Source organism: Neofelis nebulosa, chromosome 13 (assembly GCF_028018385.1).
Source record: "Neofelis nebulosa isolate mNeoNeb1 chromosome 13, mNeoNeb1.pri, whole genome shotgun sequence".
Taxonomy (NCBI): Eukaryota; Metazoa; Chordata; class Mammalia; order Carnivora; family Felidae; genus Neofelis; species Neofelis nebulosa.
This window is the reverse complement of record NC_080794.1, coordinates 53,366,543-53,391,066: the sequence shown is the minus strand read 5'-3', so window position 1 is coordinate 53,391,066 and position 24,524 is coordinate 53,366,543. Positions and strand designations below refer to the sequence as shown.

The following is a 24,524-nucleotide window of genomic DNA, read 5'->3' as shown; positions in this document are numbered from 1 at the left end:
TTCTCCCCATCTGTCAGCTAAGAGGAAGAAGCTCCCCTTTCAAGATCGCTTCCAGTATCTGAGCTTTGGGGAGGTCTAAGTAGAGGCAGGTGGCCCCCAGGAAACAGCACATGGAGAGAGGGAAGGAAACATACACTACCCCTGTCTAATGTCTAGTCTGCACAGCTCCTGGGGATACTAAGCTTCTGGGGTTACAGCTGCGGGGCTGGGACTCAGGGACACGTGATGTGTCTCAAGTCACAGAGTGAGCAGAGAGCCCAGGGTTCCGGCGCTGCTCTGCAAATCTGCAAACCCACGCTCGGCCCAGGACGCCATGCTGCCTCTTGCCGTGGGCTCCTCGAATCCTTCTTTCTTCCTCCAGTCCACCCGCAACCGAGCAACCGTATCACGTTCACCCTATAAATAACCGGGCGGTTCCGAGCACAGAGATAACGTGGTCATGTCTGGGCCGATGGGCAAGAGGACCTAGAGGACATTTGGGGCTTTTGCGCTGGCTCTTCTTTGCCAGTGTGTTTGGCCATAGACGAGAAAGAACGTAAGAGAAAGTGTGCAAGGCTGACCTCTGTGGGGACAGAACCCTATCCGGCTCACCGTCTAGTCACAGTATCATGGACAGTGCTGGCAGGCAGCCATGGAGAGAGTAAGCTTCCAGGAAGGGCCCCAGGGCAGGACAGAAAATAACGCAGGGTTCTGGGTCCTTGGCAGCGCCTTTAGGGATGGGCTGCTCTTGTCTTCCCCTAGACGCGGGAAGTACAAAGTGGAGGCTTCCTTGCCCCAGCTGACAGGCAAATATGAGGGCCCTTGCAGGAAACCATCTCTTCTGGAGTAGAGGACTGGCTTGCCTGTGGGAAGGGATTCCAGCAAAACCAAGGGCATTCAGAGAAAACGGAGTGTTTTTCCCCACCCCCCACTAAGGATCAGTTGACCAGCGGAGGCCAGCATGCCCGCAGAATTCTTACTTATGATTAGCGTGATTACAATGGCCTGTTTTCCACTAACCAGTGCAGCTAGGATTACACAACCCCTCTGTGTTGGGTTTGAGGAAGAAAAACCAAGTCTGGAAAACTCCAAATGGCAACACTAATTCCAAACTGTTGGCCGCTACGTTTGAATACATGTCTTTATTAGAAAAATTGTAAGTGCATATACATCTTTTCATTGATATGACTTCAAAGTAGAAATTGTTGTTTCTCAGAAGGAGTTGTTATTTGTTATTAAAAAAAAAAAAAAAAAAGCACACTGCATACAGGAAGCTGCCTTCTCCTGGACCATTTTCACATTATCTGGGAGATGTAATTTAAACAACACAAAATACAGTATTTATCACATTTAACACTGAACCCATCACTGCTCAGAGACTGAGAATCCAGCGAGGTTGCAGACTAACAAGTTTCCCGGGTGGTATTTTTTTCAACTTGGCAAGCAATGTCAATGGTCTGCTGAGGGGATTTGAAGGTTTCCAGGGAGCATTTCCCGGGGACAGGGCTCCCTGGGAATGGGTCAGGGAAGATAGGTACAGGGAAGATGTGTACAGGGACCCCACAATTCCTATCCAGTTGCAGAAGGGAACACTGCCTGCCTGCCTGCCCGGGGTCTGGGGTGGTGATGAGCTCCCAGTGGGGAGCCCATGCCATAACATCAGGCAGCAGTCAGAAAAGGAAGGTCAAATCGGATCCAGTGAAAAAGCTTAGAAGTTCTCTGGTCTTCACACAGGGGGAACTGCAACCTTTGGCTATTCAGGCCGTCTGCTCAAAGCTGAACCTCCTTTCTCTGGAGGACAGGCCCACCGGCAGAGGGCCCCCCCCACCTGCTCCCCTACTCCTGAGCCACCTCGCTGGGGTCTCAGCACCTGGCGGGGCTGGACAAAGAACAGTGCAAACAACACAGGGCGCAGATTCAGATATAAACACACAGCACTTCTGGGGGTCCCGGTCCCCACCCTGGCCCCACAGCTGCCCAGGTTCTGATGCAAAGGCTGGCAAGGGAGCACGGCCTTAGAGGTTACACGGAGCCCAAGGGAAGGTCAGGTAGAGCAGCACTGGACGAGGAGGAACAGCTGGGTGACCCCTAATCAACTGATGCACTAGACTTGTTTTTAAAGCAAAAGGGGATGGGCGAGCCTTTTCCTTTGCAAATAGACTATTTAAATGCACATTTGCTTTAGTTGGGCAGCCTCCACTTAGAAGCAGATTGCAAGTAGAGTAATTGTTAGGCAGATAATTTTCCTAGAAGTTTCTACTCTTACCTATTTTCCCCCCTGTTGGGGAGAAACAAACAATTCTTTAACTGTAGTCAAGATTCAGGGCCCTTTAACTGTAGTCAAGATTCAGGGCCACGTTTATTTTCTTGGAGTAAGAGATTTAATGGCTCTGGTTCAGGGATTCCAGGAGAAGATGGCTCCACATTTTCCATGAGAGTTTTAAATATCTTGGATGACTTAGAAAAAGCCTATCCCACTGAAAATCAATCATTTCACATGTAATTCAGGAGCCCTGTAGTGTCAGGTTAATTTCTAAAGACAGTTTTGAAACCAGTTCTGTACTTCTAACTAATAAAGGTCCCTGTGCTCTATTTATTCAATATAATATTGCTATTTGAAGATACCAATTTTCGTTTGGCGGAGGGATTGGCTTTCTACCACGAAGATCTGATATAAAGGAATATTTACGCAAATATTAACATGTTACCGATAACACAAAGATTATTAAATCTAAAAACACCTACAATTCCAGATTATTTTGTTAGAATATACTTTCTGCATGTTGTTTACAGGGTCCTCTCAACTGATACATTTCCTTGTTTTGCCCTGCTTTTCTTCCATTTTGTTAATTTAAAATGTTTGCTGGGACACTGAACCAAAAGCAAAGTATTAGTAAGATGAAATGTGAAACGACACAATAAGCAAAAAACCCTTCAAGTGCCTACCTGCTGCACTTAAACTGTTTAATGCAACCTACAAACTGGTCTCGGTAAAGGAAAACACCCTACACGTCAGGGTTTTAACCTACTTTCCCAAATATCCCCTTTTCTAAGAGTGAAAGCCAAGATGGATGTTCTGGAAGCACAAGGTAACAGCAGTGGAGAAGTCCAGACGCCACTGTACAAGGTGGTGGATGCTGGGATTGCCAAGTGGGGAAAAAGGGGAGGTTAGATTTTAGTTGGGAAGGAATCTTCATGTCCAGGACTCATTATTTCACGGATCAGCTTTTCAAAAACCAAAAAAAAAGGGTTGAGGATTCTTTTCACGTTCTTGCCAAAACAATCACGTGCTTGAGGCAATGGAGCAAAAACTCCCCGTGGCTCTGAGATACCAACTGTAGGAGCATAAAGGCCTGGCCTCCTCATGGGTCAACTCTGCTGCACACCGAATTCCCTTGGGCTCTGTGGATCCATCTTGGGTTTGTGATCAGTGGGAAAACCCAGGTTGTCCACCCAAGAGGATCACACCCCTAATCAGAAACCTGGTCAAAAGACCTCTCCTTACCCTGAGCCTTTGCATCCAAGGGGTGGACAGTGCGTGCCCCGAGGACGTTGGCTTTGAACAAGAACACAGGATTGGACAACGGACAATATTCCAAACGAGACACAGATGTGCACAGTGTTTGCAGCACCGGGTGACACGAGACACATTTTGATTTGCTTCTTGGTGCCCAGTTTAAATGAAAGCTTTGGTCTTGAGACAGTCTTTTTCCAGGGCGATGGAGACAGTCTTGGAGATACATGATGATGGATGAGACAGAGAATGACAACAGCATGATGGGATGTAGGGAAGAGCTCAGGATGAGGGGTGCGTCTCTCCCTGCCCTGGCCTCATCCCCCTGCCTGCCTCAGCTTGGGGAAGCCCTGCGATGCTCACCAGTGGGGAAGGCCCCAGCTCTCACTCCGAGGAAGGGTGAAGCTCCCGTCTGACTCTCTAAACTTGACTCTGCAGCCCCCCCCACCCATGCACGGGGCAGCCTTCACTAGGGTCTGCCTTGGTTCTGATACGTCCCAGGGGCTCTCCGTCCCACAACAGGATGATCTGGGGTCTCAGCCTGCACAGCTCAGAGAGATACAAAACTCAGGAACCTCCAGGTGGGTGAGGGGCTCCACGGGAAAGATATTATAACAAAGCAAGTAAAATAACGGCCTCAGTCTAAGTTCCTATCTGTCACCAGCGACACTGGATAATCAAACTAAATGAAGAATAAACACCATATATTTTGCTACATAATCAAATGGTGATAGTAAAGGCAAACTGTGCAAAACAAAGCCCTCGGAAATGTACCGGGCCCTGCCTGGGTGCAGCGGAGCCGCTGCGGGCTCTTCCTAACACTGGTTTCAGACCTGGGCTCCTACTGTAAGGTTTCCTCAGGCGTCTGACCCAACCTGCGCCTCTCACATCTTGAACCTCCTGTTAACAAGAACAGAGGGAGACACCGTTAAGGCGGAGGCCAGGCAGCAAGCCTAAGACGCCGAGCCCTGCTGCAGCAGGGCCCCCACTCCTGACTTCCAAATCGCGGCCGTGTGCCTCCTTTCCGAGGCCCTGGGAAGGGGGAGGGTGGCGAGAGAGGCAGCCAGGGCTGAAGCGGAGGGATGGATGGAAGATGGGAAGCGGAGAGGAAAGTCGGGCGCAGCCAGCACGGGGTACGGCAGACGAACAAGGGCACGCAGACGGACGGCGAGGCACGGTGGTCACGCGACAGGGCAGGGCACACTGCCTTAGCCCCAGCGCGGATGGAGGGCTGACAACCCCTTACCTCAGTGTGGCCCGGCCCTGCACCAGGCCCGGAGCAGGCTGCCTGGCCGTCCGGGGTACCACCGACCACCTCCATCTACCTCCTCACCCCCACCCCACCCCGATTGGCCCCGGGACGGTGCTGGCACCGTTCACTTGCTTCAACCCAAAACAGAACGGAGTCCGGCTCTACTCTTCCACAACACCCCCCCCCCCCCCATCTTCAGCGGGGCTGGCGCTACATCAGCTTGTCAGATACAGCGAGGGCCCAGGGCCAGTGAGGTCACAGGAGGACAGCAATGGAGCGTGTTTGCTTTTCGGAATGTGGGGCCAACCGTCTTAGTCCCCACAGTGCCAGCTCCCCCAGCAGGAGTGGAAGGCGCTGTCTCGCTGAGCACTGCAAGGAGCAGTCTGTCGCCTCAGGGCAGCAATAGCTTGACCCACCATTGCTAGATGGCAAACAGCCCCCTGTGGTCTTCAGAAGGGACCCACTGCCCCTCTCGAGGCACAGAGACGTGCCGTTCCCGCTGTACGAGGAACAGAGAGCATGGGGCGCGGGCCTGACCGGCTCCTGAGCGGTTTAGGAAAGGTAGGACTACCCCAGCGCAGGTGCCCCAGCCCAGGCCTGCTGCCCTGGGCAGACCAGCAAACATCCTGACGCCTTAGGAGGCAGGGCAGGTGGGGAGCGGGAGGGCATCCCGGACACCCCGGAGCAGGCCTGCCATCCCCAGGGCTGGCAAGAGGGGTGCAGGCTGGAGAGTCAGCCACATAAAAGGGAGAGGGATGGGGAATAAAAGGACTTGGGCTGCAGCACCCTAGCAGGACACTTCCCTGATGGGGAAAAGGAATGGCCACAAGGTTCTGTGCTGCCATCCCAGAGGACGCTAAAGCGTGAGGGGACACAGTGTTCCAGGTGAGTCTAACAGATGGGCGCCTTGGGTTTTCTTCTCCTGATTCCATCTGTCCAGTGCTCCAACCACTTGATCTTTCTGGATCCACAGACTGAATCATGACCAGGGGCCTGGGGTGCAGGGGGAGTGTTTACATGGGACAGGAGGATGGGGAGCACAGTCCAGACATTCGAGGTGTCCTTTTTCGAAGTACTACTGAAATCTGGGCTTTGCTCTCCCATGTGATCCCCCTCCTTCCGGTCCAGATTAGAGAGACTTGGCAAAAAATCTTAGACATAAATCTGTGGGTGGTATGAGGAAGGTTCTAGAGCTTTCTAGAGCACCATGTTCACTTTAAGCACATATTTCCCATGAGTGAGGACTGAGGCAGCTGTGTCCCGGAACCTAATCGCACAAGGTCACTGAGACTGTCCCAGCAGGTGGGTGGGGACAGGCCCTTCACACAGTTCCTCCACATCGGGGACCCGTTTAAAGAATCTATAAAGTGAACTGCCCAGACAAGAGGCTCCCTGAGAAGTATTTTCCACAGCTGCTCCCCGGGAATGCGGAGCTGCTACCCCCTCAGTGTCCGGAAACCAGCCCTGCTCGGGGGTAAAGCCGCTCTCACAGCCCCAGGCCTAGGACGGGGGTGCTGGAGAAGTCCCACCCCAGGTGGCAGAGGGGTGGAGGGCCCCTTGGGAAAGAGTCAGTTACCACCTGTAAAAGGCACGGCCATAGCTAGCTGGGCCCCACGAAGGCTGTGCCGGGCAGCACCCACCGTGGTCAAGGGGAGGGCAGAAGGCCCTCGCTGGCCGAGGCGCCATTGCTGTGCTAGTAGATGGCCCTGTGCGGGCCGGGCCTGCACTCTGGCCTCAGCAGGAAGGCACGCTGTGAGTGTGTGAGCCGGTGTGCCGGTGAGCCGGCCCTTCTGGGAGAGGGAGTGGAGGGCCGGGTGGGGGTTCAGCGGCCCAGGGCAAGGCCGGAGACCCCGGGCCGCTCGAGACAGTCCTGAGCATAGTGTCCTCATCCCAGACCACAACCCCAGTCTCGGCACAACTACTTTCTTCATAACTTAGCAGACCAGGAAGGGCCTTAAAAAGCGCCTAAACACGGGAGCCAGTGTGGCCAGAGGAGCGCCGCTCCTCCGAGGAAGGTCTGAGCACCTGCACGGAAGGCAAGGCGTGTGCCCTGGAGGAAGGTTAGAGCAAATTTACAAAGCGCCGGAGAGACAAGAGCAGCGCGCACTGCGGTCCATCTCGAAGTGGCAGAGAACTAGTTTTTCCTTTTCTGGGCAGCCTTTCTCTTCTTCTGTCGCTTCTTTTTTCCTATCTTTTCTCTTTTCCCCATTTTTTCTTCTCTGCGCCCCCTTAGATAAAATCAGTAGAACCATTAATGACGTTGAAAGGGACCGGGGTCTGTCTCAGTCTGCACACTATTTCACGCTGGCCTGGGGATCAGTCTCAACCCTGTCTTCTGTCTTAGGCCTGGAGGCCCCCGGGCAAAGCACGGCCCACCAGCACTTCCTTAAAATAAAGCAGACATTTTCCCCCTGACTCCAAGAGAAATATTGGCCAGCCTTCCAGAACATCTGTGACCTGGTATCGCCATGGCCAACCTGCCAACCTGGCCCTGGTTCCAGCTATGGCCTGAGGTTTCCAACCCGGAAAGGCACTCACATCTGATAGGCTGTGAAGGGTGTGAAGTCCAGGGCCAGGTTGGACTTGGCCTTCTAACTCACCTCAATCCCATCTACTCAGCCTTCCTTCCTTCTCAGTGCAGAGCTGAACTCTCTGCTCGAGCTAAAAAAAACCTGCGCTTCAAACTGAATCATGCTTTGGAGGTTAGAGACCCAACATTCAGATGGCCATCCAGGAGAGGAGAAAGAAGGCAGCCTGATGCCACTTCCTCCTTTCTGGATGCTTGGGGGACTCCCCCCAGGGAATGACTGGGATTGTTCTGGAGAGCAAGGGAGAGAGCTGGTTAGCAGAATTTGATTAGAACAACTGGCTCATGACTGTCACATTAAAATGATTCAAGCTGAATGGTATTTAATGATTTATGGGGTAAGGCCACCTGCTCCTGGGCAGGCTTTCTATTAACCATGGCCTGGAATTATGGGATTTTTACATGGGAGAATGTGAAAGCTGGATATTATGAGAGTTGAGTCTCTGGAGATTACGTGGGGGTGTTAGGAGAACCGAGGAAGAGGAGGAAGGGGAAGAGGAATTAGTGAGTCAAATATTATTCTTCAGAAAACTAGCACTGTTGTTTCCATTGGGTTTAAAAAAAAAAGAAAGAAAGAAAGAAAAAAAACAAAAGTCTCAAAAACTTAAGTTGCAGCTCTCATTTGCTCCTGAGCCAGGCCCGTGCTCACATGTGAACTCGGCAAGAGGGATTCAAGGCACCTGACCAGCAGGCCACCTTATCTTCATAAACTCCAGAAAGGTATCAGAGCCCCGTGTCTAACCACTAATGGATTTTATTTCAGGTAAAGAAATTCCCACATCCAGTAGGAGGCTGATGCCATGAAACAATTAGCATTTTTATTGCTAGTGCATATAATGTCACATTGGATACAATTTTAGTACAAGTGAAAAAATACACTGTGGCTAAACATTAAAAAGCTGCAATCACATTTATAGATCATATATATTTCTTTACAAATTGCCAGTAGTTTAAGATAATAGAGAAAGGTAACCTACTGACGTTCATATGGCTCCACTTTCAAATATATGAATTGTTCGACTATAAATATATTCTGAAATACAATTGTTTTCTAAAGAAACATAAAAAAAATGTGCACAAAAAATATATAAAAAATGCCTTGCAGAAAGTTACAAATACCACTAGGCCCATCTGTGGATCACATTTACCATGGAAATGTCACCTTGCCAACATTTCTGATTGGAGCCTGAAACCATGCTGTGGTTTCAGGAGGAGGGGTTAGTGGCAAGAGGCTCATTTATTCATTTGTTTTTCCACTTCGGATTTCAGACACCTCAGGGTGTACAGAGCCTCCGTGGCATATATAAGCTTCGGAGGCAATCACAGAACCAAATTCCTCGAAACAAGTTCAGATTGAAAATTGCATCGGACTCTGCCAAGACCTGCCTTTCAGGGAAGGCGGAGACAGGATCTCCCACCCACCCCCGGAGAGGGCCAGCCCCGCTCTGGAGGCAGAGGCCAAAGAAGATTCTCACAGAGGGCCTGAGCAGGAGGGGAGGGTGAAGAGAGGAGAGGGCTGCAGGGCGGGGGCCCCAGCAATCCCTCGCCTCCCACTGAGCATGTACAGAAATGGGAAGCAGAGCAAGATAAAAGCAGGCTGCTGGAGGCAGGGAGAGGCCTGGGAATGACCGGGACGGGGTTTCTGAGCACAGTCCCCAGCGACAGTAGCCTCTACATGGAGCCTACAGATCCGATCACTGAGCTGGAAGGAGAGGGTGGAGGTGGTGGCCGTGGCCTAGCACCGGTCGGTATCAGAGGGTCACCTTGGGCTGTCTCTAAGACGGGCACCCACTGCGGGAGCCGCCCACAGTCTTCCTCTGAGTCTGGAGGAAGGACGCTTTTCTGAGCTCCATGCTTGGCCTGTCACCTGACTGTGCCCAGATGCCCCAGGGGCAAAGGAAGAGAAGCTCCACAACAAACCAAATACGGATCGTGAAGTCATCGTTGATTAAAAAAAAGATAATGGGAATGATGTGATTATGAGGATTACGAGAGAACCGACAGTGGGAAATGCTGCTGGTACAATAGAATTTCTTAGAAAAACCCCAGTTATAGAACAGCCAGTGCGCAAGGGTATGGGGCTCGGGTGGACATAAGCTGCGGTATCGTACCATAGGCTATAAATGCGGGTGTCTACGTGCCGGGCCGACCTCAAGCCTGTTCCCAGGTCAGTGCGCTACCCCCAAGGCACGCCTGGTCCCCCCCATGCAGGCCTTCCTCCCCCAACCTTGCCCTTCCATCTGCCACACGGGTCTTAGCTTTCCTCAAGTGGGTCTACCGGAAAGTCCTTTTTGGCTGTTGTGCTTACTTGTTTAAAGCTTTCTCCAGGTATTCCTGAATCCACTTCAATTTCGGGTCAATGCACACTTGTCTATTGTTGTTCTTCAGCCTCGCCCTGCCAAAACAGAAGAGGCGACAGTGTGTGGCTGAACGGAGAAGGCGCCGCTGGGATCTGGGCACCCGCTCCTCTGACACCCGCGTCAGGGCCCTCCCCGGTGCCACGTGTCCCACTCGGCGGGCTCGGGTTTGGGAGCAACTCAGGGTGTGCCGGGGACACGTTCCTACCATTGTGGCAAGTCCTGCCGCAGAGTTAGGGGAAGGCGAGAAGAGGCTTTCCAGGGGAGTCCAGGGAGAATGCACCACAGGGAACATCTGAGTTGGCCTTTGAAGGAGGAGAGGGAGCTGGGCAAGTGAAATCAAGGGGGAGAGAAAAGCAAGAGCAAAGGCACCAAAGGGGCACCTGCTTAGAGGATGTGGAGGAAGGAGCGGGTGGCCAGGTGTAAAGGGCAAAAGAGTGGGACTTTCTCTGTAAGATCGTGGGGGCTTACATTGGAAAGCGATAAAGGCAGATTCTTATTTGGATGGATCATCTTGAAAGTACATGGTGGACAGACTTAAGAGTAAGCCTGGAGGTAGGAGGCCTGCAAAGAGGTACTGCGGTAGTCTGGGGAAGAGAGGTGACAGGGCAGTGAGGGAGGGACGGTGCAGGTAGTTTGCCAGAAAATGGTTTCCAGAGAGGGTTTACAAGTTCCCTCAATGTTCCACGGTCACATTTGTTTTTTTTACAAATTCAAAGGGCATCTTCCTCCCAGGTCTCTGCCCCACTCGCACTTCCCTCTCCAGGTCCCCCTCCCTAAAGCCCTGGGTACCAGGCCATCTCAAGCAGCCTGAGGACTCCCTGCCCAGCCACACACGGCTCTGTGTGGACAACTAAGGCCAGCACAGTGGCTTGGGGACACCGCCGGGAGTCACGCAGCCTGCCTGTTAAGTGACTGACATACGCGGAGGAAGAGTGCGGTTCAGAGCAAGGAGTTTAAATTTGGCTGCCACTGCTTATGAATTAATCCTGTGTTTGCCCAGACCAGCGAATCATGTCTGGCTTCTTCAACTTCAAGGTGCATTCCTAGCAGGTGGACCTGTGTAATCTGAACCGCAAAGCAGGTCTATGGCGCTAAATTCAATGTCTGATACAACACTTCTCAAAGGGGAGGCAGTATTGATTTTAAGAAAGTAAATGAAAAAAACATCCATCTTCTAGTGGGTCTAAAACATCCTGGAAATGACAAACACGTCCGAGGCAGCAAAGGCTAGCAAAAAGAGACAAAATCAAACTTAAAAACAGTTGGTATCGGGTGGAAAAACCTTGTGGCAGTTGCAGCTTTCATTCCAACTGCTGTGCCCCCTCCCCGTTCTCAGCACTGGGGCTTTCCGGGAGGTGAGCTCCCCACGAGAGACCCTGAGCCTCAGCACCTCGGCGTCTGGCCACATGACCACAAGGCGCTGTGTGCAAGCATGGGTGCGTCTGAGCGCCCGAGGGCCAAGCAATGAATGGCGCCAGCGTCTCTCTTCCCGAACCTCGCCCCGCCTCCTGCAGCCCAGGCGAGCGATTTTTGTGTGTTGTATAGGTGTAACTTCAGTCTGCCTCATTCCGCACATGAATGAAATCAAATATCAACAGCTGCCCTCAATGCCAGCAAAGCAAAAACTCGTGGGTTGTGCTGGAGAAAGCGCCGTTAAGTGAGCTGAGAATGTTGAGTTTCACCCAATGGTTAGAGGCTTGGCCTGAATTTGGGTCTCATGAGATTTTGCTGTGTGATAAAGGATGGATTTAGATCACCAAAGCCTGGAAACTGCCAGGACAGACAGCTGTTCCTAGCAAAGGGCTGGCTAATTTACTGGACTTCAGAGGAAACTCTGGTGAAGCCCGTGTTTCTCTAGTCTGGAGGCACCCAACTGTACTGCCATTTCCTGTACTAAAGGAGGAAACTTGGAAAAAAGAAACAAGAACCTTTAGGGGCACAGCCGGGTGCCAAGGGTAAGAGTGGCTTTTGAAACTCCTGCCTGGTAGCTTACTCACAGGCCTGGTGGTGATCACAGCTGCCTCTAATTATGCCAAGTTCAAGGCTGGTGGCTCAGCACGTGTCAGCTCTCCAGCATTTACAAGTTTTGAGCTAGGTGCTACTATGCCCATTAGAGGCAACACTCCTGGAAGATGATGTTGAGACTTACACGATCTGAAGGGCACAGTTCGGAGTGTTGAGGATTTTGAGATGCTTGACGTTGGCTCTGGCAACGTGGCTCTCGAAGAATCGGCAAGGACATCTGTAGCTCAGGCTGACCGGTTTCCCTAGAAGAGGTGATGGAAGCAACACAGTTTGTTATGATCCTGCCAGACCTTGGGGATATATGTGTGGAGGTGTCTGCGGCCAAGGGTTAAGGTGGTGGAATGATGTCAGGATCCAGAGCTATGGGATGGGTCACGGGTGCATCCTTGCTAAGACCTCTTGGGCAGCACAGTGAGCTCTGGGTGGGCGAAGGCCCGAGCCTCCATAGGGCCAGAGGGCAAATGGACCTTCAGAGAGCTGGATCCTAGGGGGCAGGGGAATTAAAAGAAGCCCCCTGCTCGGTGTCTTAAAATATATTAATCCCAGGAGAACTGTTTCAGTCCAAGGTACTGGGGTTCCCAGTTATTCTTTGCAAAATAAACTCTTCCAGGGCCAACTAGAAAAGCCTCCCCCACCCCCACCCCCCTCCCCCTCCTCTCCCTCAGGGAAGGAGGAGGGGGAAGCAGAAGGCTCCAGAAGCAGCGGTTCCCCTGGGAATGCTGCCCTCCCCCCACCTGCAATCTTCTCTCCTCACATTCACCTTAAACCCAGGCAACCACAAAAGAATCCTGGCAGGCTTCCTACCTGGGAGTCCCCAGAGGGCAGGCCAAGGGTCCACCTTCTCCCAGGCACTCCCCTGAAGGCAGGGAGATTATCAGGACTGGAGTCAAAAGTGGCTTTCATTGTGCAGGGATGCTCCAGCCTCCTGGGTTGTATTACCTCTTTGTTTGCCAATTCACCAATTTGCAAAATGCCATAATTGACACTCATTAGTTTAAATAAGCAAAGGGCTCCTGCAGAACCCACCACTCACCCTCTAAGTCTAGAATTGCAAGCCCTGGGGGGCTGGGATCTTTGTGGGTTTTTTTTTTTTTTCTTTTCTGCAGATTTTATCCAAGCCCTACTTAATACCCCAAATTATTTGAATTTGTGGATCCTTTCATCAGGGATTAAATGTATGTCTGAGAATATTTAGTCCAGAGATTAAAAAAAAAAAAAAAAAAGTTTCCCTGTTTACAGAGCTCCTAGAGGCCTCCCAGTGGTTCTGAAGTTCTGCATTTTGGGGCAAGAGACCTGGGGAAGCTGCAGGACACCTTGTAAGGGACTTAATTTTTCCAGAAGCTGTGTTCAGTTGAGAGATGGCATGGCCTGCAAACAGCAGCCTATTTAGCCAAGTCAGGGGAAAAGCAGACCACCCGGCCCCCTAGGATCAAAGTCGAATCCTTAAACTCGAGTAAGGAGAAAGCCTGACTTCAGGGTGCTCAGTGACTCAGGGCCCTGGAAGGGTCCCTGGAGCAGCCTTCAAATGTATACCCGAACTGACTCCAGAAAGTCACTGCTGGGGCCTGGCTTTCAGCAACTACACCCAATCCCTGTGGTAGATGCTGGGTGTAGCACATGCTACCATACTGCGCATGCTGCCCTGTAACCAGATCGCCTGGGAAAGCCATCCCGGGGCTGGGGGCTAGGTGGTCTGGGTAAAGGAGAAGCCGAAGTCTCCCCCTCTGAGTGTCCTGTCTCCAGTCTCCCTGGAATGCTCATGTGTCCTCCTGAGCTGGCTAGGGACTGGGGAACTGGGGCTGGGTGGTGACACAGGAAGGGTCCCAACCCCAGCGCAGCAGGCTGAAAGGGACACAGTGTGAGTGCTTCAGCCGGTGGGGGGCTGCTGGTGGGGGCTGCTGCTCTCCCATGTCTGGGAAGCTTTTCTGGCTCCACTAACCAAGTAGTGGAGATCAGGCCAGAAATCAGAGCTGAATCAGAGCTCAAAACACAGGCTTTCTCTTCTCTCCTTTCCCCCCTTTTACCCCCTGGGATTATCCATTTCCTTCAAAGGCAATTCTTATTCCTGCTCCCAGGACCCAGTTGCCTGCCTATCAAGTGGGGAATTTCAATAGGTTTTTTTAAAGGGACAGAGCGCCCAGGGCTCTTACTAGAGAACTCACCTGGGGTCCTCTCCTCCAGCTTTTTGTCAACATTACTAACTTTTCCAACTGGTTTGGATGTGACTCTGCGTATAGGCCTGACACCTGATTGGCCTAGATGTTACCGGCTTGGGACCCGGTGAACTTGGCTCTGTTCAGGAGCAGTTCCAAGAGAATCTTCCACTCCAATGCAGAGACAGGAGCCCTGGCCAGCCTCTCCAACCGGGCCTCAGAATGGAGCCTGGCCTGGATGCATATAACCCCTGGAAGTCCAGGGCATCTAGGGGCCCAGCTGCTTGGCTGAAGTCAGGTGGAGGGAGGGCAGGAGAGTGAGCCTGACCCTGAACAAGGGTATCTCCAAGTGCAGTTCTGAAGTCGGTATAGGTCCACAGGCTCCAGGAGGTCAAGAGGTACATTCAAGCCTATACATGCAAGGAGAACCAGACAGACCTAGAGCCCGAGACCCTGATCTGGCCACTTGGCTGCTAAGAGGGCAACTCAGAGGGACAAACAACCAACCCTTCCCAGGGCCAAGATGAGTCTGTCAGTGGGGGCCCCTGCTCCCTCTGTGCTCCTTCCAGGCCAGCTACACCTGGGTCCCTGCATTCCTGTCCTTTCTGCAGCTCCCCAGGGGAGTGGGACAGCTTGGGGAAGCACCATTTCCCTGAGAGGCACAGAATGACACCTCCACTCTCACCAGACACTCAAATTGTTAATGCTCAAGCCAGAGTATCCCCCACGACCCAGGGCTTCGCAAGGAGACTCAGCCTCACATACTTTTTCTTTCGGCTTAGGAGGTAAAATCTAAATTGCCTTCCATCCAGTCCCTCTGCAGCTCTGCCCAGCAACTTGCCACACGTTTAAAGAACACTTTCCAGGCAGTCAGCTATGAACTCCTGTTAGCCCTGGCCCTCTTGCCTGGAGGCTGCAGTCATGCCCACCTTACCCACACGGGCTCCCAGGCCACTGCCTGGGACGATGCAAAGGGTCAGCGGCTGGAGCCCAGCCTAGGGCTGCAGGCGCTCAGGCCCCGCAGCTGCCCCACGGAACGCACCAAGTGTCCTTCAAGCCTGTGCAGGCTTTGTTGGCAACTTCGCAGCCAAGAAAGGACAGCGTGGCCTGACTAACACGGCTTGTTTCGTGTGTTTCAAGCCAACAGTTTATTTTGTTTTGCAGCAGTGGTGTCCTGTGACAGGACAGCGAGGTTTCTCTTAAGCTTCAGAAGAAAAAAAAAAAAAAAAAGCTCTCTCCCTCTCCCAGTGAAACAGGACACCACCTTTCCCAGTGGCCTAAGGCCTTGGCGATTGAACTTTGTTGCAGCGCTCATTCTGAGGGAAGAGCGATGGCTTGGCCGGTGACAAAGGCGCCTGTCTGCAGGTGTGTTTGGGGGACAGGGGAGGGGCACGAGCGACCCCGGCGGCCCCTGGGCCTCTCTTCGGTGATCCCGGGAAGAGGCCAAGGAAGCAGCGGCTGGACGCGCGCCCGGCTTAGCCGCGTCGTTGCGGACCGCGGAGCTGTGCAGAAGCGCGACCGCGCGGGTGGCGCAAACCCGACAGCTGCTCTGTTTGGCTCGCCCGCGAAACCGAGCTAGGGTGGGTGCAGAGAGAGGGCCAGCCTCGCCTAAAGGGGACGCCGCGCAGCAGCACCCGACCGTACCGCCACCACTAGCGCGTCGCGATGCGAGACCCGCTTCGCGACGCGCTCTCTTGCACACGACTCTCCACCCGGCGCAGCAGGGCCTCGAAGTCCCTCTGCTTGGAGACACCGAGTCGCGCGCTGGACGACACTGGCTGGGTGGGGGTGAGGGGTGGGATGAGGGGGGACAGAGCCCGGCGCCGAAGGCTCCCGACCCCGCTCCACTCCCCAACCCCCCGGCGCGCTCCCAGCCAGTTATCCTGTCCGGTCCGACCCCGGGCAGCCGCTCGGGTCTGGCGGCCGCCCACCGTTCGGGACCCCGAGCCCAGATGCGGAGCGCGAAGCTTCAGGGCGGGTGGTGGCTGCTACGCTCGGGGCTTCGGGCGGCGCGCCCCGCGAAGGGGTCCTGCCTCGACCTCCCCGCTGCCAGGCGGCGCGAGCTGGGTTAGCGCGGGGCGGGGCGGGCGTGGGCAGAGGAGCCGAGCGCACTCACCGTCGCTGAGGCAGAGCGCAGCCAGCACGAGGGCCAGCACGGCGACGACCTTGGCATCCATGGCACCGGCGGACGGCGGGCGGACGCAGGCGGGACTCGGAGCGAACGCGGCGGCGGAGAGTGAAAGTGCGGCGGCGGGAGGCGCGCGCCGGGTACTTTAGAGGCGAGAGCGGGGCGGGGCGGGGCGGGGCGCGCGGCGAGGGGCGGGCCTGGAGCTGCCGCCGGGAGGCCGCGGGGGGCTCCGGCGCGCGTCCCCCTCCCACACCGCCGCCCGTCCCGTCCCCTCCCGCCCTCTCCGCGCCCGGGATGCTCCAAGGGCTGCGGTGTGCCTCTGACCTTCTCCTCTCCGCTGGGCCCTGCTCCGTAGGGCTCGACCTGCAGCGAGGAACGTAGCCGCACAGGGAGGCTCGGCTAAACGTTGGTTATTGTGCCCACTGAGCAGGTGGAGAGATGGAGTCCCAGAGGCGGGAACTGAAGGGGGACCAAAGAGAACCAAACGAGTCGATGTGTGCCGAGGCCGGAGGTAGCCAAGAGCGCCCCGTTTTCGGAGTCTAGAAGCTCGAGGTGACCACCGGGCCAGGCTCGCGTTGCGCTGGGCCCCCCGCAAACTAGGCCTAAGGGAAGGAGACCAGTCTGGGCAGTCCGTGCGACCGCCATCTCAAGCCAACGCCATCATTGGTAGCCAAGCCTCAGTTTCCTCACTTGTCAAATTGCGACTGTAAAATAGAATGATGCGCCGCGGCAGCAAAATAGTCTGCCCTGCCGGCTGCGTGAATTCAACGTGAATTCTAAGCAAATGTGAATTGACTTAGCTCTCTGTCCTCTGTTCTCTCAACTGTGAAATGGGCTGATCACAGTGTAACTGGGGGAAATGATTGGCACTCCTCACTCAGGTGTGAAGTGCTCACCCTTGAGTCTGGCACATAGTACTCAATAAATGGAAGCTAGAATAATTGTTTAAGCTTCTGCATTTTCTCCCTCTCCCAATGAATGCCCTGCGTGACCCAAAGTGTTGACCCAAAGTGTTGTGAGAATTCCCCCTTTCCCCCTCTCCCTTCTACCCCAGGGCAGTACTCCTGGCGTGGGCCTTTCTGGTCCAGAAAACGACACCCACAGAGTCGTCCCTGGGTGGTGTCTGAACTCCTGGCCGCGCCCCAACCTTGAAACCGCCCTAGCCTAGCAGGGAGGGGTGCAGGCAGGCGGCGCAGGGGTGAGAGGAGCACAATTTGGGACTTCATTAGTGACCACAGGACGCTCCAGCCACCTCCCGCTTACTGGCATGGCTAGACCTTGGAGTGGATTCTATCCTCGCACGCATCCAAGGAGCTGTGGCGGGGACAGGTCTGTCTCCCTGGGCAGTCAGGTAGTCAGGGCCACGGGGGCATGGCAGGGGCCGGCGGGGCCTGGGCTCAGCAGCTCCGGCCAAGGGCCGCAGTCAGCAGTAAGTTGCAAGAACTCCTGGACTCCGGTGGTGAGGATGAGTGTCTTTCCGAAACTACTTTCACGCCCGATTAGATGCACCGTGAACTTAACATTTATTCATTCATTCACTCTAAGCCGAGCCCACTGCTGGGCACTGGGCGTAGAGCCGGGAAACGCAGTGGCTTGGTCCCTGCCCTTAAGGAACTAACATTCCAGTGGGCAAGCCAGTCCTCAGGCATTCCTGGGACCCCACTTCTTTTCAGGAGAGCCGGGCGGGTAATCGCGGAACTAGTGAGCCTTGGCTGGCTGCGGGAGGAGAAAGAACGCGCCGGCTGAGCTCCGGCGCCCTCTGGTGGAGAAGTCTCCAACATCCTCTCCATCCCACCAACGCTTCACCCTGGCACCTCCCACCCCCACCCCTACCCCGCCCCCAGGTCCGGGTTGACCAAAGCTCAGGCTCTCCCCTGATCCCTGCGCAGCGAGGTGAAACTAAAGTGTTGCGTGGAAAATCGAGAAGGCGGGAGTTGGCATGACTTGGAGCCTGGAACTCAGAGCCTGCCGGGAGCCGCGTGGAGCCTACCTGCTAAAGCAAATTCCAGTTTCTCGTTTGTTTCTTTTTTTGCCTCAAATCTGGTTTTGTCCCCGCAGCCAAGCCAGTCACCGGAGGGGCTCCCGTGGGCTGGGACAAAGGAAAACCGAGGCCTTCTGCCTGGCCCGTCCCCCGACCCCAGGATAGACATTAGTGTGGGACACATTAGAACCGGCCACTTTCTTTATCAATTTATTAAAATACTTCTTGAACGCCTACTATGTGCCAGACACTGGATAAGTGTTTGAAGTACTTTAGTAAAGGAAGCAAAACAAAATAAAAACAAAAACCCCGACCTCCAGTCCGGGTACATCCCCAGGGGGAGAGGGGATGGAGGGGAGAAGAAAACTGCACAAAACATAAGTAATTAAGCACATATTCTATAGAAGGTTCTTACTTAGATGCTATGGGAAAATGGACCAGAGGGAAGGGGAGCGAGTTGGGATTTTAAATAGAGACACCAAGAATCTGCATTTTAGGTAAAATCTCCAGGTTTTCAGTTGGCAAGCTATTTGAATTTTCAAATGTTCCCTGCCAATGCTGTTGGAGGCCAGGGGCTACTAGACTGTGCCTTTTCCCCTGAGTTCCGTGTTCAGCCATGGTGGGGGGGGGGGGGTCCTCCCAAATTCAAGACAGCAGGGCCCATCACTTTTTCTCTTGTGTCCTCTGTTTATGCCACTGCCTCCAGTTACAAGGCTCCACTTTTCTTTCTCTGCCAGGGAACTCCATTTTCCAGCAGGGCCCAAAGCCAGCTCCCCCTCCCTGTGAGATCTTCCAGATCTCTCCCCACTCAACACCCCGAGTCGCTGCTCTTCAGAAACACCACAGTCATGTGGAGTTCAAGGTGGGAGGCAGGCAGGGGTCTGGCTGTTGAGGTGTAACTCCCTGGCCTAATTATGCCGTGACGATCCCTAGACCCCAGTGACCAGTTCAGGTGCCTGCCCACGGCCCTCCGCCCCTCAGCCTGGATTGTTCATTCCTTCAGAGTTCAACGGTTGGCCTTTCAGGGAAGGACCTTAGTACAAGGTGGAGGGTTTGCACCAAATCATTGGTTTCCAGCGTGTAAACGATCAGATGACTTTAGGTGGTACTCTGAAAACATTATTTGTAAAAACATACGGATTTATATATTTGCTTTTAAAAGTAGCAAGACAAAAGTTATAGCTAGCACATTAAAGCAGACATTTCAGATATTGTTCAAGATGGATTTCATTTTTTTAAAAGATATGGTTTCATTTTTAAAAAACAAGTAAATTTAAACCAACGTAGTATGCAATAGTATAGGGGGTTGGAGACACAGCACAAATCCAGACAGTGATACAAAAGGACCTGAAGTTTGAAAACGCTGCCTAAATACAGAGCATTTTGGGGGTATTATTTAATACTACCCCCCTCTCCCTTAAAACAAACCATTTGGCCCCAAAGTGGTAAAACAAAATCACACAAGGAGGGTATGACATCTCTCTCACCTTTGCCATCCAGGAGAGGCTAGAGAATGCTCAACCAGGAGTGCTCAGGTCCTAGGCAGGGTGTGGGGATGTTTGAGATCCTGCCCCTGCTTGCTCTGGGCACCCATGGCTTTCCCATCCCAACCAATGAGTCTTCTTTCTCCCAGCTTCTAGTGTAAACCTGGAGGGCCACAACCAGAAGACGGCTGTATGTGCTACACCCCGCCCCCACCTCGGCTCTCCCACCTTTGACACCTCACATTGGGGTTCACAAGTAGGTGCCCTACCCTGGGAACCAAGAGGCCCAGGGAGAAGGACAAATCCTCAGAGCCTGGATGCTGGCGTCTGTGGAATAGGTACGCTAACTCTCAAGGTTGGGATTGGAATTTACCAAGTGTGAGAAGGCCCTCAGGAAGATAGGACTTCAGCTTACTTTCTCTGAATTTGTTACATTTTGTTCTCACAAAGACAGAACTCGCGGAATAAGCCTTACTGATCTCAGCTTCGAAGACACGAAGCCCAAAGCTCAGAGTGGTTGAAGGCCTTGACCAACATGAAACAGCTGGTCAGGGGCAAAGGCACCACTCTCTGGACCAGCAATTCTGGATTCTGGAACATCAGCAAGGCCATGGGAGCGTGCACAGGGATGTGAGTCTCTTTCACGGCAGACATCTAAGGATCCTCTTGGAGTCCTGTACCCAGGGTCAGGGCTTAGCATCTGTCAGGCTGGCCATGTTTTCCTCAGCTGGATCCCAAAGGCTCTTCCCAGAGTCTCGTTTCCTCCTAGAGGGAAGGACCCCGGGGAGGCTGAGTCAGGGCTCGTGGATGAAGGGCTCTGTAGCAGGGTCCTGGCTGGTTTGGGGCCACATACGCAGGCAGGGCTTCCCCATAGTGGACGTGCCCACCCAGCAAGCCAAAGACTCTGTCTCATGGACACTCCTAAAATAGGGGTAATATTTTCTGGGACATCCTCCAGGAGCACTGGACGAGTGGAGCTAGTGTTCTAGGAAAAGCCAGACCCAAGGGCTCTGAGGGTTCACGTCTGTGCTCTCAGCAGCCACACTGGCTCTCACATACCCACCCAATTCTGCCCGCACCTGTCACCAATATCCCTGGAGTCACGTCTAGATTAATTCTGCTGTTTCCAGCCCCGCCCCTCTCTCCTGTTACCCTTGCCTCTAGGCAGACTGGCCCCAGCATCTGGAGCTCCAGCAGTGGCTAGAATTGGGAATGCGCACCAGCTTCTACCACAAACCCCTGGGTGATGGGAGGTGCGAGCCCTTTGGGATAAATGACATTTACCTGTGAGTTAGTGCTATACATCTTTCGCTCCCTGTATGCTCACACCTACCTTTGAGGTGGGTTCCGTGTTAACCCCATTCCCCAGATTTGGGAGCTAAGATCGCAGCCAGCCTTTGGCAGAGCTGGGATTTAAATCAACGTAGCCTGGCTCTGGACTGGGACTGTTCTTGGTGAAGGATAGAACAGTAGGTTTGAAAGAAGAGTGGAAGAAAGCCCAGTTAACTTGAAATTTCAGATAAGCAACGAGTCTTTTCCTTTTTTTTTTTTTTTCTTTGTATCTATGTTCCAAATATTGCATAGGACATACTTATACCGAAAAGAATCATTCATTGTTCATCTGAAGTTCAAGTTTAACTAGGTGTCCAGGATTTTTATTTGCTGAGGCTGGTAACCCTACCAGAGGTAGGGTCTATATAGTATATATAGCAGTATAACAGAGTCTATACTGTTCAGGACACAATGGAGCCCCTCTTTGTGAGCCCTCTCCCTGGGCCTTCAGGACATGTGGGCAGAGGGGGGTGGGTATTGGGAAGGCAAGTTCTGGAATCACCCACTTTCTCAGTGAGGGGATTTCTTGAGTTTTATTACTACAGCATCTTATTATGGTATGAAATGGTACATTAAAGCAGTATGGGGATGATCTTTCTTTTCCATATCTCTCTCCTTTCTGCCATGAGAATTTTATTTTATTTTTTTTTTAAAGTTTGTTTTTATTTATTTTGAGAGAGAGAGTGCGAGCGTACTCTGTGTGCACAATGGCGGGGTGGGGCAGAGAGAGAGGGAGAGAGAGAATCCCGAGCAGGGGCTCGATCTCACAACCATGAGATCATGACCTGAGCGAAATCAGGAGTCAGACGCTTTAACTGACTGAGCCACCCAGGCACCCCTGCCATGAGTATTTTAATACCACATTAGCCCCAACCCTGATTTTCCAGAAACAGTCTGGTCATGCCCGAGGCAAAAAGAGACGAGCTTTCTCCCCAGCATCACCAGCCCTCCTCTTCCACTGGCCCAGGCACAGGTATGTGAAGCCCAGCTCCTTCTGTTTTCGGTGGCATGGGGAGAGGGTGGGGGACTGTGAGGAGCCGTCATCTCAGGAGCGAGCATCACGTGAGTGGTATCCTGCTCTGGGGGGATGTGCAGATGGGAAGAGAGGTCGAGCCCTGCTGTGGGTCATGGAGGAGGCTCTGGGCCTGCTGCCTGCACAGCTGGTCCCCTGGTCAGAGAAGCCAGGATTCCAGTCTCGCTGGCCCTCCTTGTCCATTGGAGGGACTTGTACTTTTTTCTCCACCTTACCTCCCCGTGGCTGGGAGTCTGTAGTCTCGAAGCACAGATGAACCGGACAAGACCGCACACGGAGGCTGCTCAGAGTGGCTTTCAAGGCCAAGTGCGAAGGCAGGCCCCGCTGGCAGCCAGGCCCAGGGGTTGCAAGTGGAGGCTGGACTCAGCTGGGGAGAATGGCCGGGCACCTTAGAGGTGCCCATCCTTCAGACCCACTGCTCAGAAGCCCACTGGGGAGGTTAAAAGGTAGTTTTGTTGGGGACAGTTTATCCAACAAAGAATTTGTAAATTTGTTTCTCTTTTTCTTTGGCAGTGCAAATCCAGGATGTCTGCTGGGAGCTCTGGCTTCATCCATGAAGTCTCACTGCCTTCCCGCTTCTAGAAATCTTTTTCTTCTTAGGGTCCCAGACTGAAGTTTCTATGTTTGCAGCCAGGTTGTCTGATCACTTATGCTCCCTTTTTCTCTGGAGAGTACCCAAGTTTTGCCTCAGAGCCCTAGGCTGTGCCACCAAGGGGTACTATACTTCCTTCATAAATCTGTAATCCAACTTTCCTTCCATCCATCCATCCATCCATCCATCCATCATCTACCTTTTCAACACCTACTCATCTATCCCTTCCTCTGTCCAACATCCACCCACCCATCCATTCACCCATCCACCCACCAATCCATCCATCCATCTCTCCACCCAGCCAGTCAGCCAGCCAGCCAGCCAAATGTCCACCCCCCATCCACCTGGCGTCCCCTTCAACCACTCCCCACCGATCCTTTCCATGTGCTCTAGCCCTGAGATGCCTTTTCTGCCAGAAACAGATGCACCTCCTGCTTCCTGGGCCACAGGGGAAGAATAATCAAGCATCAAGGGCCCCAAATCCAGAGATCATCCAGCCAGCCCTCACCTTGAAACAGATTGAAACCTTTGCTTTCCCCTCGCTGAAGGCATGACCTCTCGGAAAGGCAGGGCGGGTTTCCTGGGGAATGCCCACCCAGGAAGGAGCCAAGAGCAACATGTGAACACTCTTTACCCCCTATCGTTCATTTCATAATTTTCTTCCATAAGGTTACAAAAAAAAAAAGAAAGAAAGAAAGAAAGAAAGAAAGAAAGAAAGAAAGAAAGGGAAAAGAAAGACAAAATAGCAAAGAAATGAACCTTTATTTCTCTGTTTACTCCTCTGCATTTAATGAGCGGTTGTTAACATGACTAAAACCATCTGAAGATTTTTGCCAAATGGAAAAATCTCCCTACAGGGGCAATAAAACAAATATTCAGGCTAGAGAGAGGCAGTCATAAAAGGCATTACCCGGTTGTAAACAGAGGCGGGCGGTGGTGATGTATTACCCCTGCCTCCGCAGCTTTCACCAAACTTCTGAGATTCCAGGAGCGGCTCTGACCCGAGGCAATATTTACTTCTGCGGCTTCTTCAGCAGGTCAGTGTGGGTATAATTCTGTCTACCAGTTGACTGGAGTTGAGCTTTTGAGCAGGAAGTCCAAACCCTGAGCGCTCATAACTCAGGAGGAGTCAGGCACCCCTGCCCCGTGCGCGCCAAGAAAAGCACATTGTACCGTCTTGGCCGGATGGGGTGAGGGTCTGCACACACCCAGGCCACTGTCCGCAGAGACTGATGGCCTCCGTTTGTACCTGGTCCAACAATGCCACTGGTTTGTGCAGTTGTCAGCTGTATTTTGTCCCAGAGCTCTCGAGACACCCATCCTGTTTGATATACCCCTATGCGGTGATGGTAGGCTTGGCTGGATGACTGTCTCATGCAACTTCGGTAGATGGAGTCCGTGAGCCCTGACAAAGATCTCAAAGTCTGAAGGGAAATCAGAGCTCTAATTTAGGAGAACAGGCATCCTTTCCCAGGGACGAAGCACCAAACTGGAGAGTGAAGGGACTTGCCCGAGCTCAAGACATGGCCTGCATGTTCCCCTTCTTCCCCCCCGCCCCTGATCTAGATGTGGAAGTGCTTGGTCTTTGCTCGCTTTGGATGCAGAAGGGCCTGCTCCCTCCTGACCCCCTGGCCCTCTGCGGGGTGCATCTGCTGGTGTGCAACAGTGGTCTGTAAAGTCTCTCTTTGGCTCTCTGGAGAGCCAAGAAGAGGCAGTTTAATCAATCTATAGAACAGCGGACTATAAAGACCAGAATGAGGACTGGGTCCCTTGGAACTACGTCCACGGTCTGCTCTGGGGTCTGCAGAGCGTCAGAGGTTCAGGCTGGCTGGGAGCTACAGTGCGGGTCATAGGCCAGGCATCCTGGAAGGCTCCCACTGTTCCATGGTTACCAACACCTTCCCAGGCGGCTCCAGGCATGGCTTTCTGGGCTCCTGAAGACGGACTCCCTTGACCGTGCCTTAGCAGACCTGGAATCCTCATCACTGAGGTCATGAACCCAGATGCCATGTTCTTAGAACAGAATAATTCAAAAGCACTGCACTAATAATACTTTGCTAATATTATTATTTTACGTCTTTCCCAGTTTATAGCTCTTGTTGGT

At 53.0% G+C, this 24,524-nt stretch overlaps 1 protein-coding gene across 2 annotated transcripts; it reads right to left on the bottom strand.

Moving 5' to 3' along the window:
* Positions 1-1,102: 1,102 nt before the first annotated feature.
* Positions 1,103-16,132, bottom strand: CXCL12 (C-X-C motif chemokine ligand 12). Of its 2 annotated transcripts, none has more exons than XM_058697064.1 (4): positions 15,987-16,131; positions 11,842-11,959; positions 9,641-9,727; positions 1,103-4,393 (listed from the first exon to the last, which is right to left on the bottom strand). In XM_058697064.1, exons 1-4 carry the CDS (start codon positions 16,045-16,047, stop codon positions 4,378-4,380), a joined length of 282 nt encoding a protein of 93 aa, XP_058553047.1. In that variant the 5' UTR covers positions 16,048-16,131; the 3' UTR covers positions 1,103-4,377. The 2 variants fall into 2 exon arrangements, with proteins under 2 accessions (XP_058553047.1, XP_058553046.1); XM_058697063.1 differs by lacking the exon at positions 1,103-4,393 and adding an exon at positions 4,400-6,973 and having other exon boundaries at positions 15,987-16,132.
* Positions 16,133-24,524: the final 8,392 nt, after the last annotated feature.

Coding starts and splice junctions, on each gene's coding strand:
- CXCL12 (XM_058697063.1), bottom strand. CDS start 16,047: ATGGATGCCAAGGTCGTCGCCGTGCTGGCCCTCGTGCTGGCTGCGCTC. Junction 11,960..15,986: donor TGCGCTCTGCCTCAGCGACG/GTGAGTGCGCTC, acceptor CACCTCTTCTAG/GGAAACCGGTCAGCCTGAGC. Junction 6,974..9,640: donor CTGGAGAAAGCTTTAAACAA/GTAAGCACAACA, acceptor ATTTTATCTAAG/GGGGCGCAGAGAAGAAAAAA.